An 18,550-nucleotide genomic window follows, 5' to 3' on the forward strand; every position below is an offset into this window, starting at 1 on the left:
CTCACCTCTCCACGATGGGGCCTTTGTCCTGGATCCAGAAGCGAGAGCCCTTCTTGTGGGCCTCAATGGAGCCCTGGGTGAAGCTTTCTATGTACTGGGCCAGCATCTGTTCCTGGTGGCTGTTGGCTGCATACGCCTGGGGGTGAGCAGGGGCTGGTCAGCCTCAGGCCGCCCCCCTATCCTGGTACCCGCCTTTGCTGCCCAGAGGGGCAGGGAGTGGCACACCTCAGCCCCGAGCGCCCCCTACCTTGGCTTTCTCCAGGTGCTCCACCACCTTCTGGAGGATGGGGGCATAGTCCCCGCGGGTCACCCGAAAATGGCTTCCCTGGAAATCGTAGCTCTTCAGCTTGGAAGTAATTTCGGAGTCCAGGTTAGGCTCTGAGGGAAGAAGGATCATCGCTCAGGGGAAAGGTGAGTGTGAGACATCCCAGCAGGCTTCTCACTGTGACATTCGTTTACTCTAACATCCTCGATGGCTCCCCACTGCTCACAGAAAATATAAACTTTTATCTTCAAAAATATATATATTTGGGGGACTTCCCTGATGGTCCAGTGGCTAACACTCTGCACTCCCAACACAGGGGGCCAGGGTTCTATTCCTGGTCAGGGAACTAGATCCCATGTGCCGCAACTAAGGGTTCGCATGCTACAACTAAAGATCTTACATGCTCAACGAAGATGAAAGATCCTGAGTGCCACAAATAAGACCTCACGCAATCAAATAAATATTTTAAATATATATATATTCTGTAACATGAAATATTTTAAGTGATTTATATGTGTTAACTCAATGAAATCTCACATCAACTCTGTGGGCAGAGGGAAATTATCATCTCTTTTCTACAGATGGGGAAACTAAGGCACCAAGAAGTTAAGTCAGTTTTTGAAGGTCACACAGCAGCAAGTAGCAGAGTCGGATTCAAACCCAGGGTGGCAAATTGTATTTAAAAAGCTAGCCCCACCCTAGATATAATCACGAGGGTCCTTATAAGAAGGAGACAAGAGGGTGAAGGGAAGTAGGAGATGTGATGAGAGAAGAAAGGCAGGGGCAAGACGTGAGGAAGGGGCCATGGGCCGAGGGATGCAGGCAGCTTCTAGAAGCTGAAAGAGGCAGGGAAGAAGATTTCCCCAGAAGAGACTCCAGTTAGGACCTCCAGAACTATAAGAGAATAAATCTGCGGGGTTTTTTAATATTTCACTTTATTTTTATTTTGGCTGCACTCCGTCTTCATTGCAGAATGCAGTCTTAGTAGCCCTGCAGCATGTGGGATCTTAGTTCCCCGAGCAGGAATCAAACCCATGTCCCCTGCATTGGAAGGCGGATTCTTCACCACTGGACCACCAAGGAAGTCCCTAAATTTGAGTTTTTCATGCTGCTACATTTGTGGCTATTGGTTAGAGAAGCAATGGCATATTAATACTGTTGTATCTTGCCTGTTATCTTTGATCCATATAACACGCTTCTACATTATATTTTAAAATATATATATTTATTTACATATATATGGTCATGTATTTCCTATCTCCTGATGTGAGATATGCTTCCAGATTGTATTTTTAAATATATATATATATGGCCATATATGGCCACAGTATTTCCTATCTCCCGATGTGACCTCTCTCATGAGAATGTGGGGGCTTTATTCCCTCCTCTTGAAGAGGGGCAGGCATGCTGGTGAGTACAGCAGAAGTGACAGTGTGGCTGCCGAGGGCCAGGTCGTAGAAGGCGACAGAGCTTCTGCCTGGCTCTCTCGGGATGTTCACTCTGGAGCACGGCTGCCATGAACAGTATGAAGATGCCGCGTGAAGCGTTTCGGTTGACAGCCCTGGTCAAGTCGATCTACATACATGCTGAACCCTAAACTTCCCCACCACCTCGCTTTGGCTCTTGCTGTTCCCTCCACCAGGAGTGCCGTCCCCGACCCGGCCTCATTTGCCTGGCATCTGAGCATCTACCAAGGCCGGGCCGCTGGGGAGACACCGGTGAATGAAACACAAAGGTCCTCCTCTCAAGGAGCTTGCAGTCAACAGAAAAATAACCGGGAAATTACTGGGTGTGCTGAGGGGCAAAGAGGCTATGAGAAGACAGGGAAGGGTCCTGGGAAGGTGAGGTCCAAGCCTGGCCTCCAGGACGAGTGGGTGCTCGTCAGGTGAACACCTGGAGGGGAAGGAGACATTCTGGGGGGAACAGGGAACAGACTGTGCAAAGGCCTGGAGTGGGTAGGTAAGAACATGGGGTTTTCAGGAAACTGAAAGTTGCTGAGCATGGCTGTGGCCCAGAGTCTAAGTAGGAGGCTGGGGGCTAGGAGGTGGGAGGTGGTTGGGGAAGGGAGGGCCAGATTACATAGGTCCTCATAGAGGAGAAGGCAATGGCACCCCACTCCAGTACTCTTGCCTGGAAAATCCCATGGATGGAGGAGCCTGGTAGGCTGCAGTCCATGGGGTTGCTAAGAGTCGGACATGACTGAGTGACTTCACTTTCACTTTTCACTTTCATGCATTGGAGAAGGAAATGGCAACCCACTCCAGTGTTCTTGCCTGGAGAATCCCAGGGACGGCAGAGCCTGGGGGGCTGCTGTCTATGGGGTCGCACAGAGTCGGACACAACTGAAGTGACTTAGCAGTAGCAGTAGCAGTCATAGAGGCCTGGATGCTTGTCTCAACACTGCATCTATATCCCCCTCACCTGGTAACAGACTCCAGTTTTCCTCTGGGACCTACCCCCCACAACCACCCTGAGTCCAGGCAGTGGGAGGAGCTGATCTTATCACCTGACTGTGAGGTAGGCTTGGAACCAGGTCTAGACAATCAGAGACCAGTCCTTTAACCACAAGGATTGGTTCATATAAATGGGAGACCCAAAACAGAGAAACTTGAGCCACTTCCAGACCTTCAGACACTACTTCTGGGAGAAAAGGGCCCTCTTTTTACTGAACGGCCAGGCTAGTGGTTATCAGGCTCTGTGGGAGCAGCCTGCTGTGGATGAAGTCAAAGGGAGTTGAGCCAAGAGACAGAAAAATTTCTGAGAATGCTATCTGAGCAACTGGATCCAGCTGTGCCTGAAGCCCTTCTATTCTGGGCTTCTTAATTACTCAAACCTATAAAGTCCCTTTTTGCTTGAGGCAAATAGGTTTCTTCACTTATAACCAAGAAATTCCGAATGATGGAGCCCTTAGAAGTGAATCTCGGCTTTACCCTGAAGGTACTACTTTGAGAGATATTTAGGGAGCAGGGTTTAGCAATGAGAGGATAACAGGCAGGAAGGCCAGGGGTCTCCAAATGGAGGAAATAAGCTGCAAGTGTCAGACATTTTTTCTCTCTCTCTTAAGCGGCAGAAGGAAACAAACCACGAGGGTTAGATTTTTTTCCTCTTCTCTGTACAGATTTAAAAAGAGGTTTCTCTTAAAATTCTGTGTTACCACAAGGACACCTGGTTCCACCTGAACCTAACTTTTCTCAAACCTAGAGCTAACCAATGCATTTTTCTTATGGAAATGTTTGTCTTAAGCTATGTTAATGTGCTATATATTTACCCTAGACTCTGTCTTCAAGTCGGTTCCACCTAAAGGCTCAGAACTGACTTGACAAACCAGTATGTTATACTCATACATTGTTCTCCTAATCTATGTTAATGAAACTATGTATTTGCTTGGAAATCTGCCTTTCTTCAAGATTCATGTCAATCATGTTATGGCCCAGGACAACTCACCTTGAGCCAATGTTATCTCAAAATGCATGTTGTGGGTAAGGGGCCTGGTGCCAGTCTCTGAGTTTTGAGACATTTCCTTTCTCTAATTAGCAGACTTCTATTAGCTATATAACATCCAGCTAAAGATTAGCAGGGGGGCACTCTTTTTGCCTGCTTCTGATGTCTATGTAGAGGCTTTCTCTATCTGTCTTATACTTTAATAAAACTTGATTACACAAAAGCTCTGAGCGATCAAGCCTTGTCTCTGGCCCCAGATTGAATTCCTCGCCTCTGGAGGCCAAGAATCCCGGCATCTTTCACGGCTCAGCAACAACCTTTCAGCAAGTTCACCACCCCCACCTTTCTATATTCTCCCCAACCTCCAGGATACTTTTTCCATTAAGCCTTCATTGATGTGCAGTTTGGATTTCTTCTCTAGGCCATCATGAGACATATGGTCCAGCCTCTATTTCCATTGTTTACATGAATTGTTATCTTCTGCACCACTGCCTGGAGGATGGGGACCACAGCCAACACTCAGCTCCTATCAGAGACTTGCTGCAGTGATGTTCACCAGTGAAATAGGGCCCTTCCTCTGCCCTTGGGTCTCCCCTAGCTTTACATCACCACCAGCTCCAGGGCTAGGGGTGCTCACCATATGCTGAGCACGGCACAGGGCTCGGCACCCAATAAGCCTCCATCAACATCCACCATAGCTAGAATGACTGTTGTTACTCCCTGTGGCTATTGTAGGCAGCTAACCCCTGTCCTGGGTTCCTGCCCCATCCACGCTGGTCCAGGAACACTAAATAGGGAAAAGAAGGGGGTTGTGAGCTCACCTGTGCCTAGCACGGAAGCCAACCGTACCTCGTAGCTCGGCTTCCCGTCCTGGCCAACCTCCTTGAAGAGCCGTGTGTTGTAGGCACTGAGGTTCTGGAAGAGAAAGGGCAGGGTTTGGGGGAGAGTAAATCCAGAGTGGGCGGTGGGGTGGGAGCGAGGGAGTGTGGGCACACCCGGGGGAGAAGACACAGAGGCAAAGCAGGCTGGGCCTCGGGGGGACCAGCCGGAGTCTTCTGAGAGGGAAGGGAGCAGAGTGGGCGGGCCAGGGCAGACTCCTGCTCGGCTCAGTACACTGAGTACTCAGTACACAGCACTTTTACTAAGTGCTGCGCCAGACAGTGGGCTTCCCAGGTGGCTTGGTGGTAAAGAATCTACCTGCCAACGCAAGAGACACAGGAGATGCAGCTTTGACCTCTAGGTTGGGAAGATCCCCTGGAGGAGGAAATGGCAACCCACTCCAGTATTCTTGCCTGGAAAATTCCATGGACAGAGGAGCCTGGCAGGCTATAGTCCACGAGGTCACAAAGAGTCGGACCTGTCTGAGCACGCACATATGCACATAAGATCACACCTGCCAGACACTTCATGACCTCAGCTAACTTGGGCTATAGGAGGCAGACCTCAAGCCACAGATAAGGGATATCACTGAGTGGCTGAGCTGGGAGGTGAAACTGACACATGGATACCAGAGCTCTGTTGAAGCAGGTCTGATATTCTGTGTCCTCCTTCCCTGAGGCTGTCACAAGGCCCTTCAGCCTGGGGTGGGGTGGGGTGCGGGCAGCTCCATCAGGCCACTCATGCTGACCCTTAGGTAAGGGTTCCTCAGTCTTCTCCACCTCAAGGACCCCCAGTGCCTGTGCCTCTGGGCTCAAGACCCGGGAGTGGCCGCCAGTGCCAAGGGGACCCCAACAAGCCACTACCCCGAGCTGCCCATCCCCCAAACCTGTGAGTCCAGAAAATCTTGGGCTAGTTTGGCATCTTCCATGGTACAGTTCCCAGAGAAATAGGTGGTGATGCCCTGTTGGGGAAGGGGCAGAATGGAAATAGGAGTTGTTGCTGAGGTTGGAGCTGCAGGGTCAGCTGGTAAACTCCTTCCTGGCCACCCTTTCCAGCCTCAGACTTCCTGCACCTCCTCTTAGCAGCCTCCGACGTCCCTCTCCATCTCTTTCCAGGGGAAGAATATTGGAACACAAACAACACACAGGGCCATCCCCAGCCTTCCTACAGCTCTGCGCCAGCCTCTCACAGATCCACCCTAAGGTTCACTGCATCCCTCACCCCAAGCGACTCCTAAGCAGCATCCAGATGTGGGAAGCTTGGATCCCCTCCTTTCCACACCACCCGCCCCCCGCCCCCAGCTCCCTCCATCTCTCAGCTCATCTCTCCTTCCCTCCTCCTGGCACACAACATCCCAGCATGTCAGAACTGGGAGGGCGTTCAGAAAGCATTCCATCCAACCCACTTACTGAGGACGACGCTGAGACCCGCCGTGGACAGCAGCTTGGCCTCAGGCATGATGGACAGCCCGCTGTCTCCCCATTGGTTGCCCCTTCCTCCAGGCCAGGTGCCCCTCAATGATGCCCTCCACCCACTAGTGTGGCTGGGGCCTTACCTCTTTCCCCAGCCCGAGGTGTCGAAGCCTCGATTCCAGCGAGAACATGAGCTCCCCACAGATCTGCCAGAGGCCCCTAACTTCTTCCGGGTGCTGCTGAGCGGCCTCACTCCCCAGGATCACACGTTCCAGCTTCTCCTGCAGGGGAAGGGAGGTCCTTGGCCTGGCCAAGGCCACACCACCCAACCTGCCTCCTGGAGCCCCCCAGCCACCCCCAAGCTCTTCTCCCATAGCCTAAGACCTTCTGGCTCAGAGGGTGGTCAACAGACTGGCAGCATCGACCTTGCCGGAGAAAGGCAGAATCTCATACCTGCCTGCTCAAGCTGGCTGGGTCAGAGGCTGTATTTCAATAAGATCGTCAGGCCAGTCATGTGCAGAGTAGGGACTGAGAGCCCTGGTGTAAGATCTGGGTCTGCCCCAGAAGGGCCCGAGCCCTGTGGTCCAGAGAAGGACTCCCTGCGTCCACTCTCCTCCACTGTCCCCGGGGGTGACCAACAGCCCCATCTCTGCAGCACCGAACGGTGCTCAGAACCCTTCCACAGCCTCCCTTCATTTGTCCCTCAGGTCAGCATGGTCGGGAGGTCGCTGCAGCACCCGGGAGGGTGGCTGACCCAAGGCTGTGCGGCATGGTGGTGACAAGGTCAAAGCCCGACTCCCGCGGGGGCTCCATCTGCTGCTTTCCCCACTCCACTCCACCAGCCCCAAACTGCCCACCTTCCCCAGCCCTCCTCAGCTCACCTTGGGCAGGTTGGGAACAAACTTGGTGTCGCCAAAGGACTTGTAGTTGCCCATGTTGGAGTAGACGCCCGCGGCGTAGACCAGGAACGCCTGGAGGAAGGGAGTGTCAGAGGAAACGCAGCCTCCCTACCCCATGGAGGGGCCCTCCTGGGATGTTAACACCCCAGAGGAAGCTGTGTGGGTGAGGTGGGGAGATCTAGGGGGCAGGACCCACATCCCAGGAGGTGCCAGTCTGGGGTGCTTTCACGGCCCAATCTTCATACACCCACAGTCCAGCCAAACAGGTCTTCTCAACAGCTTCCGAATATTGATACATCCAAGCCCTCATCCACCTTGTTCCCTTCATATCAGCACCCTCTCAGCCACCTGCATCTCATCTGACTTTGAAGGCCCAGCGCAGACACCACCTCCTGTAGGAAGCCTGTCCTTAGCCCCCATCTGATAGGCAGCTGGTGCTAGAGGCATCAAAATGTTAGGGATGGAGGGGCCTTGGTTGACGACTCTATGGCTTTTGCAGGCTCCAAATCTACTCTCCCTTCCTCTGGTAATATGGCCTCAGCTTCCTTTTGGGATGGGTCAAAATCTCCCTTCCCCAACTCCAGGTAGGCACAGGCCCAAGCTGGCCAGCCAGAGCCTGACCAGGAAGTTTCCCAGCGGTTGAAGAGCTACTGTTTCATACCAGGGATCATCAAGTCCAAAGCCCCTAGAGCTCCCCTACTAAGGTCACAAAAGAAAGCAAAGCTGAGCGATGAAGACTGCATCGCAATGGTATCCCTGAGTCTCTGAATCCAGCCACGACTGAAGCCTCTCTAGCCCTGGACTTTTCAATTATGTGAGCCCATAATTCTCTTTTTTAAAAATAGACTTTATTCTATAGAGTAGTTTTAGGTTCACAGCAAAACTGAGTGGAAAGTAGAGATTACCCCAAAGCGCTCCCACACCCCGCCACCCCACCGCCAGGCACAGTCTCCACCTCGTTAATATTCTTCACGAGTCTGGTACATTTCTTACAATCGAGGAATGTACCTTGGCAGCTCATCACCCAAAGATCATAGTTTACATTAGGGACCACTCTTGGCATTTTCTATGGGTTTGGATAGATGTATAAAGACACATATCTGCCATTACACATGATACACTACTCTGTAGTATACGGGGCAGTTTCAGTGTCTGAAAAATCCTCTGTGCTCTATATCCCCTCCCAGCACCTGCCAACTACCCATCTTCTTACTAGCTGCATAGTTTTGCCTTTTCCACATAGCTGGAATCATACAGTATGTACCCTTTTCATGGTGGTTTCTTTCACCCAGTAATATCCATTTAACTTTCTCCGTGTCTTTTCATGGCTTAATCGCTCACTTCTTTTTAGCACTAATGTTCCATTGTCTGATATACCATGGTTTGTTTACTGAGTCAGCTACCAAAGGGCATCTTTATCAGATATATCTTTTGCAAACATTTTCTCCCATTCATGACTTATCTTTTCATTCTCTTGACAGTGTCTTACACAGAGCAGAAAACTTTACTTTTAGGGACTTCTTTGGAGGTCCAGTGGTTAAAACTCTGTGCTTCCAATGCAGAGGGCGTGGGTTCAATCCCTGGTCGAGGAACTAAGATCCCACATGCCACATACCATGGCCAAGAAAAAGAAAAACTAAATTTTAATAAGTTCAGCTTATCAATTATTTCTATCATGGATCATGCTTGGTGTTATAACTAAAAAGTCAACTGCATACCCAAGGTCATCTAAATTTTCTATGTTATTTTCTGGGAGTTTTAGTTTTGTATTTAAGACTGTGATTCATTTTGAGTTAATTTTTGTGAAGGATATAAAATCTGTGTCTAGATTTTTTTTTTTTTACCATGTGGATGTCTAGTTATTCTAGCACCATCTATTGGAAAGACTATATTTGTTTCATTATATTACCTTTGTTCTTTGTCAAAGATTTGTACTAAATTTGTGGGGGTCTGTTTCTAGACTCTCTATTCTATTGCACTGATCTATTGTCTATTATTTTGCCAACAGAAGACTGTCCTGATTACTGTAGCTTAATAGTAAGTCTTTTTTTTTTTTTTTAATAGTAAGTCTTGAACTAGAGCAGCATCAGTCCTTCAACTTTGTTCTTCTCCTTCATTATTGTATTAACTATTCTGAGTCTTTTGCCTCTCTGTATTAACTTTAGAATAAGTTTGTTGGTATCCACAAAACAACTTGCTGGGATTTCGACTGGGATTGCACTGAATTTATAGATACAGTTGGGAAGAAGTGATATCTTGACAATATTGAATCTTTCTATCCATGAACATGGAGTATCTCTCCATTTATTTAGTTCTTCTTTGATATTTTTCATCAGAGTTTTATAGTTTTCTGCATATACATCTTCTACATATTGTTAGATTTATCACTATTTCAACTTTTTTGGGTGCTATTGTAAATGGAATTGTGTCTTAATTTCAAATTCTACATTTTCATTGCTGGAATACAGGAAAGCAATTGACTTTCATGTACTAACTTTGCATCCTGCAACCTTGCTATAATCACTTATGTGTTCTAGGAGTTTTTGTTGATTCTTTCAGATTTTCCACTTAAACAATCATGTCATCTGTGAACAAAGACAGTATTATGTCTTCCTTTACAATATGTATACCTGTAATTTCTTTTTCTTGTCTTATTGCATTAGGTAGAATTTCCAGTACAACATTGAAAAGTAGTGGTGAGAGGGGAGATCCTTGCTTTATTCCTGATGTTAGTGGGGAAGTTTTTCACCATTAAATATGATATTAACTCTAAGTTTTCTAGTTACAGTTTTTTTTTTTAAATCATGAATGGGTGTTAGAATTTGTCAAGTGCCAAATGCTTCTTCTTCTGCATCTATTGATATGATTGTGTGATTTTTCTTCTTTAGCCTATTGATGTGATGATTTACATTTATTGATTTTTGAATGTTGAACCAGATTGGCACAGCTGGGATAAATCCCACTTGGTCATGGTGCATAATTCTTTTTATACACTGTTGGATTCAATTTACTATTTTGTTGAGGATTTTTGCATCTATGGTCTTGAGGCATATTAATCTGTAGTTTTCTTTCATTGTAATCTTTGATTTTGGTGTTAGGGTAATACTGGCCTCACAGATGAGTTAGAAAGTATTCCCTCTGCTTTTCTCTTCTGAAAGATTGTAGAGAGTTGGTATAATGTCACCCTTAAATGTTTAGTAGTGAACTTATCTTGGCTGGATGTTTTCTGTTTTGGAAGGTTGTTTATTAATTACTGATTCTATTTCTTTGATACAGGCTTTGCAGATTATCTACTTCTTCTTGTGTGAATTTTAGCAGACTATCTTCCAAGGAATTGGAACCATTTCATATAGGTTATCAAATTTGTGCATATGAGCTTTTTTAGAGTATTCTTTGATTATCCTTTGAAGGATATTGCCCATGAATATTCACTGCCCATGAATTTGTAGTGATCAGATCAGATCAGATCAGATCAGTCGCTCAGTCGTGTCCGACTCTTTGCAACCCCATGAATGGCAGCACACCAGGCCTCCATGTCCATCACCAACTCCCAGAGTTCACTGAGACTCACGTCCATCGAGTCAGTGATGCCATCCAGCCATCTCATCCTCTGTTGTCCCCTTCTCCTCCTGCCCCCAATCCCTCCCAGCATCAGAGTCTTTTCCAATGAGTCAACTCTTTGCATGAGGTGGCCAAAGTACTGGAGTTTCAGCTTTAGTATCATTCCTTCCAAAGAAATCCCAGGGCTGATCTCCTTCAGAATGCACTGGTTGGATCTCCTTGCAGTCCAAGGGACTCTCAGGAGTCTTCTCCAACACCACAGTTCAAAAGCATCAATTCTTCGGCACTCAGCCTTCTTCACAGTCCAACTCTCACATCCATACATGACCACAGGAAAAACCATAGCCTTGACTAGACGGACCTTTGTTGGCAAAGTAATGTCTCTGTTTTTGAATATGCTATCTAGGTTGGTCATAACTTTCCTTTTTCTTTTTTCCTTCTTTCATTCCTGATACTAGTAGTTTGTGACCTCTCACCTTTTATCTTACTCTAGCTAGAGGTTTCGGAGAAGGCAATGGCAACCCACTCCAGTACTCTTGCCTGGCAAATCCCATGGACAGAGGAGCCTGGTAGGCTGCAGTCCATGGGGTCGCTAGGAGTCGGACACGACTGAGCGACTTCATTTTCACTTTTCACTTTCATGCATTGGAGAAGAAAATGGCAACTCACTCCAGTGTTCTTGCCTGGAGAATCCCAGGGACGGGGGAGCCCGGTGGGCTGCCGTCTATGGGGTCGCCCAGAGTCGGATACAACTGAAGCGACTTAGCAGCAGCAGCAGCAGCTAGAGGTTTATTGATTGCTATGATCTAAATGGTTGTGTCCCTTCAAAATCAGTATGCTGAAACCTAACCTCCAAGGTGATGGCTATTAAGAGAGGGAGCCTTTGGGAGGAGATTAGATCATGGATGACAGTATAGCCCTCCTCATTGAGATTAATGCGCTTACTAAGTAGACCCCAGATAGCTAGCTCATATGATCCACCATGTGAAAACACAGAGAGAAGGCAGAAATCTGCAGTCCAGAAGAGGAGTGTCACCAGAGCCCGACCATGCTGGCACCTCTCGTCCATTCTTCTTCTACCTTGGTGGTTGTAACTTAGCCTTGTATACAATTTCATTTTCTCTTCTTTCTTAGCATATCAATTGCACTTCTTTTTTTACTTTTTTTAGTGGTTGACTTTGCAATAGACATTTACAACTAATCCAAGTCCATTTCATGGGCAGTTTGAGTACTTTATAATAACAAAATAATCCTAATTCTTGCCTTCCCTCCCTCATATCACTGCTGTCATTCATTTCACTTGTACATAAGCATACATAGTTGGATATATTGCTGGTATTATTATTTTGGATAAATGTATCTCTTAGATCAGTTAAGAATAAGAAAAATGGAAGTTTTTATTTTACCTTCACTTATTCCTTCACCACGGCTTTTCCTTTCTTTTTTAACGTACATCTGAGTTTCTGACCTATATCATTTCCCTTCTCTCTAGAGAACTTCTTTTAACATTTCCTGCAAAACAGATCTATTGGCAACACATTCCCTCAATTTTTGTTTGTCTGAGAAAGTCTTTATTTCCACTACACTTTAAAGGATAATTTCACAGGGCATACAATTCTAGATTGGTGGCTTTTTATCTCAACACTATAAATATTTCAGTCTACTCTTCTTGCTTGCAAGATTTCTGAAAGATTAGATGTAATTCTTATCTTTGTTCCTCTGTAGATATTTTTTTCCATCTAGGTTCTTTCTTTCTCTTTGATTTTCTGTAGTTTAAACATGATATGCCTACATGGAGGTTTTGTTTCTTTTTTGTTTTGCATTTAGTATCCTATTCAGTGTTCTCTGTACTTCCTGGATCTGTGGTTTGGTATCTGACATTACTTTGGGGAAATTCTCAGTCATTACTATTTCAGATATTTCTTCTGTTTTTTTTTTTTCTTCTTCTGGTTTTATCACTATATATATGTTATATTCCTTATAGTTGTCCCGTGGTTCTTGGATATGCTATTCTGTTTTCTTCAGTCTTTTTTCACTTTGCTTTTCAACTTTGGAGGTCTCTATTGAGATACCCTTAAGCTCAGAGATTCTTTCCTCTGCTGTGTCATCTACTAATAAGCCCATCAAAAGTGCCCTTCCTTTCTGGTAATATTTTTTGACCTTTAGCATTTTTTTAGACTCTTTCTCAGACTCTTTTCCATTATAGGATATTATAAGATACTGAGTGTCATTTCCTGTGCTATATACTATGTCGTTGTTATTTACCTAGTTTATATATAGTACTGTATATATGTTAATCCCAAACTGCCCATCTGTTCTTACATGCTGTCTACTTTATCCATTAGAGCCCTTAGAATATTAGTCATAGTTGTTTTAACTCCTGGTCTGATGAGTCCAACATCCCTGCCGTATCTGAGTCTGGTGCTGATACTTGCTCTGTCTCTTCAAGCTGTGTTTTCTGCCTTAAAGAATGTTTTGTAATTTTTTTCTTGATAGCCAGACATGATGTGCTGGGTAAAAGGAACTGTCATAAATAGGCCTTTAGTAGTGGGATGGTAAGGAATGGTGGCAGGGGAAGTGTTCTAGAGTCCCATGATTTTAGTGAGCCTTTGCTGCTGGACTTTGAACTTGACATGTTCTTCTCAGCCCCATATTCCCACTCCTTTTAGATGGGACCGGATGGTCAGAGCTGTCTAGAGTTGTGTGTTTCCCTTCTTCCAGATCAGTTAGGCTCCAATAAATCCCTAACAGGTTTGGTTCTGGTTAAATAGTTTCTCCTGAGGGCAGATCATGTTAAGAATTACAGAATGCTCTAGCATATTTTGAAAATGGCTCCTTCTCACCTCCCCCTGCCTGAAGCAAGAGGGATTTTTTCCTCTGAAATTCACTGTGAGAACCAGGTGAAGCTCCTGAAGGTAAAACCCCCCAAAGTGTGGGGGCCCCCTTATGTCCAGTTCCCCCTGGAGTTTTCAACTCTCAGAATTGTCCACACTGAGCCTTTAGCAATTCATCAATTACAGTTCCAATTTTCCTACCCCAGCACTGTTCCATGGAGGTTTCTGTTCATGAGTTTTGCTCTGATAAGTTGTGACTCTCTGTACCTGCCTGTCTGTTTCTCCAATTTTGGGGGTGGCAGTTTGCTCTGGAACCTCACTTCTCTTAAGGATCTAAGAAGAGTTGTTGGTTTTTCAATTTCTTCAGCTTTTTACTCATAATAGAGATGGGCAACATCTAAGTTCCCAACATGCCAGACCAGAAACTGGGAGTCATGATTTTTTTTTCCTCTCATTTAAGCCAATTTGAGGTGGGTTTCTGCTACTTCCAAACAAAACAATCCCACTGCAAATAGTGAATACTTGGGCAGCACTTTTTCATTAACTTTCCCAGCTATTCTCTCTTTTAATGAGGAAATCAAGGCCTAGAGATGGGATGTGATTACTCAAAGTTCAAACAAAAAGTAGAAGAAACAGCCTGGGCCTCAGCACAGAGATAAGCAATCTAATCCCTTTATTTTACATATAGAAAAACTGTATCCTCATACATTCTTGGAGAAGCTTTTTCAGAAAATGATTTAACAACACTAGTCAACTGTCAATGTACAGAGCCTTTGACCCAGCAATTCTGCTTCTAAAAATAGATCCTAGTCACACACATGCTTAAGGATGCTTATTTGTCTTGTTTGTAAGAATCACAAACACCCTAAATGTCCATCAATATACAAAGGCTTAAACTGATTACATTGTACAAAGCTATGGAATGCTTCACAGTCAATAAAAGAAAACGAAGTGGATTTCTATGTACCCCATGGAAGTTCTCCAAGATATAGTGTTCAGTGAAAAAAAGCAGAACTCGTAAGAATCTATAGAATGTGATCTCATACGTGAAAGAGAAAATAAGCAACTAACACTTGTGCATTTCTACTTGTACAGGTATGCAGTGTAGGCAGAGGACTGAAAAGGCTATACACCCCACCATCTTTGGTGGCTACCTCTGGGCTAGGCATTGAGAAAAAATGATCTTCGTGTTTTATTGTGTGCCTTTCTGCAATGCTGTAAAGCATTAAGAATGCATTCATGTATTCCTTGGCCAACAGACCCACAGACAAGATAAAAACAAGATGACAGGCAGAACATTCTGCCCAGGGGCATGCAACATGGTAGAGGAAGATCTGGTCCAGAACTCAGACCTCCAGATTCCTACACTGGACTCATTCTTCTACCGTCTCCGAACCTCCACAGCTGTTTCCTCTACTCCACAGCTCTCGTGATCATCATAACAGCCATCATTTATCTCATCAGGGGGCCACAACCCTAAGAGGTACAGACGACCCTCAGGCATATTTTGTAGATGAGAAGACTGAGACTCCATGAGGGGATGTCCCTGTGTTTAAAATCTTTGATCTAATTCAGAGAGAGACAGAGAGTCCATTGGACCCCTGCTTCCTGGCCCCTCACACCCAGAATGCAGGTTGGCCTGGGAAAACTAACCTGATATTCCTCCTCAGTAAGGCCTTCGGCCAGGGCATGCTGGCGCAGCTGGTCGGGATCCTGGGCACGGAAGAGGCGGCTGAGCAGGGCATAGATGTAGGGGGCCTCAGGGGAGGTCTGCAGCAGCACTGCCAGGCCTCCGTACCAGGCGGCCCGTGACAGGTAGTGGGCATAGAGACGCTCTGTGGACGACAGCAGGCGGAAGGCCTCACGGCAGTCCAGGCTTGACACGCCGATGTCATTGGGGAGAATGTACTGGGTGTCCGCCATGGGCCCTGCTGAGAACCATCACCGTGATCACAGGCATCATTTATCCCACACCAACGGCATGTACATCTGAGTCTGCATGCTCACGGTCTGAATGAGGAAGGGAATACCATTGCATCCATGCACCAGATATGCCAAGTGAGACTCAGAGATGGTTAGGTGACTCACCCCAGAAGATTACACAATATTCTGGCAGGCAATATTCAGCCTGTGGCCTCCCAAACTTAAAGACTGAATCCAACTACCTACTATTACAGATTGGAGAAGGCAATGGCACCCCACTCCAGTACTCTTGCCTGGAGAATCCCATGGATGGAGGAGCCTGGTGGGCTGCAGTCCATGGGGTCACTACGAGTTGGACACGACTGAGCGACTTCACTTTCACTTTTCACTTTCACTTTTCACTTTCATGCATTGGAGAAGGCAATGGCACCCCACTCCAGTACTCTTGCCTGGAGAATCCCAGGGACGGGGGAGCCCGGTGGGCTGCTGTCTATGGGGTCACACAGAGTTGGACACGACTGAAGCAACTTGGCAGCAGCAGCAATATTACAGATGGAGAGACCAGGGACAGGGAGGCGGGGTGTTTTGCCTAACAACACAAGGGAGGGGTCAAAAGCGAGCTTCCGCATCTCTGGGCTCCCAGGCCCCTCTCCGTGGTCACCTCTCTGATCTCCTAGCCTTCCCTTCAGAATTATCCTGCATGTTCTTCGATTCTATCCACCACTGTGTTCACAAGGACAGAGTCCCAGCTGGAAGACCCAGGTTCCAAGACTGGCTCACCCCAGACTCCAAATGTCAAGTCAGTTTTACTTTTCTACCTCTAGAAGACAGCCTCTGATAATAACCCCAACCTCACTGGGTGGCTATGCAAATTAGATGAGGTCACAAGGTCAGCCTGATCGACAGAAGGTACGTACAGCAGTACAAGATTTTCCCTGTACTCTTCAGTTCTCACTGCTGGCAGGATCTGTCCCACTCTTATCCCCCTGCCCTCTCCCTGTGCTCAGCCAGGGGACCCTCCCTAGCTGCAGAAGCTCAGAGCGGAGAGAAAACTCATTTTACAGATAGGGAGAATGAGGCTTAGAGACGCCAAGCAGCTTATCGATAGTCTTGCTGCCTGGTTAGGACCGGGGTGTCTCCCAACCCAGAGTATTCACAACGCCCTTTCTTACTCTGAAAGAGTTTCCTACCACCCCCGCCACTCCCGAAGCTGCTCCCAAAGGGCACAAGCCCCTGGGTTCCGAAAGGGACGTTAACCCTTTGCTGTCCGGAGCGATCCTTGGCTTCGGGGCCGCGATGAATTTGGAATGGGGGGCAGAAAAGGAATGATCTTGAGCTCGGCCCAGACGCGCCCTGTCCCCCGAGGATAACACATGGTGACCCCAAAACCCGGTCGCCGCGCCTCACCTGCAGCAGCTGCTCCGATCGCACACTCACTTCCTGCTTCCGGCTCCCCCATTCATTGGGGCTCCGCCAACTCCGCCTCCACCAGCCAATTGCCGAGCCTCGGGGCCCGGACGGGCATCGCCTCCAGCCAATAGAAGCTCTGAGCCGGCAAGCCGGCTCCCCGCCCCCCAGGCGCTACGGGGTGGAGAGCGGAATGGCCCCTGCGGCCTTGGCCTTTTGTCCGCAGGCGGTACACGCGCTGGGGTCAGAAACCTCCGTGTTCAGCCTGGCCCAGGCCTAGTCCAAACAGACGGCGCAGAGAAGGTACCCCGAAACCAGGCGGGGCAGCGTGGCTGTTACGAACGGAGCACCGGCGACAACCCCCGCACAGTCCTGACCCCCGCTCTCCTTTGGAGTTTTTCTGAGTACCCCGACTTCAGTTTTGGGTATAGGAACCCAGGACCATGGGTAGTGACGAGACTGCAAAGCCCTCCGTTTAGGGAGTCGAGGCCACAGTCCAGCGGGCTCCAGCCGGGGCTGAGATGGTCCCACCGTGCGGGTCGGGGGCGGGGTTGGGGGGGGGTGGTGGAGGGGAGACGGGGGGGGGGGGGGGGGGAGGGGCGTGGAGAAACGCCCGCCAAGTGCTGCCTTGTACCCTGTCGGATTCGCCATGGGCCTGGCTAGGGCAGCAGTTAAATATCTTCGCGTCTCAGTTTCTTCTGAACAAGGGGCGAGGGGCCTGGCAGTTTCGGGGTGCTTGCCAGGTGCCGGATGGATGAGAAGGCCGACCACAACCCCAGAAGGCTGCCCAGGGCAGAGCCGAGGCTGCATGTCTGGAGAAACTCACAAGAGGATGGGATGGGTGGGGGAATGACATGTGAAAGTGCCTAGCACCTGGCCTGGGCCAAGTGGGGAACATTTTGAGGGTCCCATATCAGAAATGGAGCAGAGCCAGGCCATCTAAGGTTGAGGCGGGCCTCCACTGCCTGGTAGCTGTGTGTCCTTCGATGAGTCTCTTTACCTCTGTGAGTCTTGACTTCCTCAGTCAGAAAACCGGGCTAAAAATGCGTCTTTCCTGGAGGGAAGTTGTAAGCTTGAGGGAAGTGTTGACGCCCCTGAGTGCTGTGCAGAGAAGTGTGGAGGAGAGGGTCTACCCTGAAATCCATACACCCTCCTTGCCAGTTTTTGCCACACCTGTGTCTAGGCCCAGAGCAGCTGTGTCCACCACCCACACCAGTTTCTCATTCACAAAAGGTGCCCAAGGCCCTGTTTGGCACAACAGTGCTGTTGGCACTGATGGTGATTATCATGACAGGGAGGAACTCAATAAATTGGTCTATGTACCTAGAAAATAGCCCCTCTTCTTCCCTGTGCCCCAATTTTTATTGTCTTTAAAACAGGTGTAAAGTCTTCCCTGACACTCGGGAGAGGTTGACATGTACACGGATGAAGGAGGAAGTGCCGTCCATCACCACCAGTGGGCAGCTCAGGCCAAGGAAAGATCCCAGTACTCCTGGGAAACCCCCAGCCAAGCTGCATTTTCATCAAGACAGCTAATAAGAGCACTTCCTGAAGTTCTATGCTAGCAGCTTGACATGGAGGATCTCATTTAATTCCTGCAAAAAAACCTGAGTTAGGATATAATTTAATCTAGAGTACATATGGGGAAATGGAGGCTGATGGATTCACTGACTTCCCTAAGGCCACCCAGGAAGTCCTCTGGTGTCCCTGAACCGGGGTCTAGCCTTCCACCACATTGTCCCCTCCACCTGCTCAACACATGCGTGTGTGCACATGCACACACACACACACACACACACACACAGAATTACATGCAACAGTCCACTCACTGGAGTCATAGCCACCCCTAGCCTTGGCTCTTTCCCATGGGGATAAAGAAGGGGTGGGTGAGGAAGTAGTATTAAGTACATCCTATGCTACAGGTGCCCT

General features: G+C 47.8%; 1 protein-coding gene across 3 annotated transcripts in view; it reads right to left on the reverse strand.

Moving 5' to 3' along the window:
• The window catches only part of DPP3 (dipeptidyl peptidase 3), a 31,895-nt gene extending 15,209 nt beyond the window's left edge, over positions 1-16,686 (reverse strand). The window contains exons 1-8 of one of the 3 annotated variants that reach the window (XM_055580739.1): positions 16,622-16,686; positions 14,945-15,219; positions 6,879-6,968; positions 6,141-6,278; positions 5,472-5,546; positions 4,528-4,621; positions 248-378; positions 6-136 (exon numbers count right to left, since the gene is read on the reverse strand). In XM_055580739.1, the coding sequence (XP_055436714.1) occupies positions 6-136; positions 248-378; positions 4,528-4,621; positions 5,472-5,546; positions 6,141-6,278; positions 6,879-6,968; positions 14,945-15,219; positions 16,622-16,673 (986 nt within the window). In that variant the 5' untranslated portion in view covers positions 16,674-16,686. Of the gene's footprint in view, positions 1-5; positions 137-247; positions 379-4,527; positions 4,622-5,471; positions 5,547-6,140; positions 6,279-6,878; positions 6,969-14,944; positions 15,302-16,621 lie in introns of all 3 variants that reach the window. The other 2 variants (XM_055580740.1, XM_055580741.1) reach the window with 2 other exon arrangements.
• Between the last annotated feature and the right edge of the window lie 1,864 nt (positions 16,687-18,550).

This window comes from Bubalus kerabau, chromosome 5, assembly GCF_029407905.1.
Source record: "Bubalus kerabau isolate K-KA32 ecotype Philippines breed swamp buffalo chromosome 5, PCC_UOA_SB_1v2, whole genome shotgun sequence".
NCBI lineage: Eukaryota > Metazoa > Chordata > Mammalia > Artiodactyla > Bovidae > Bubalus > Bubalus kerabau.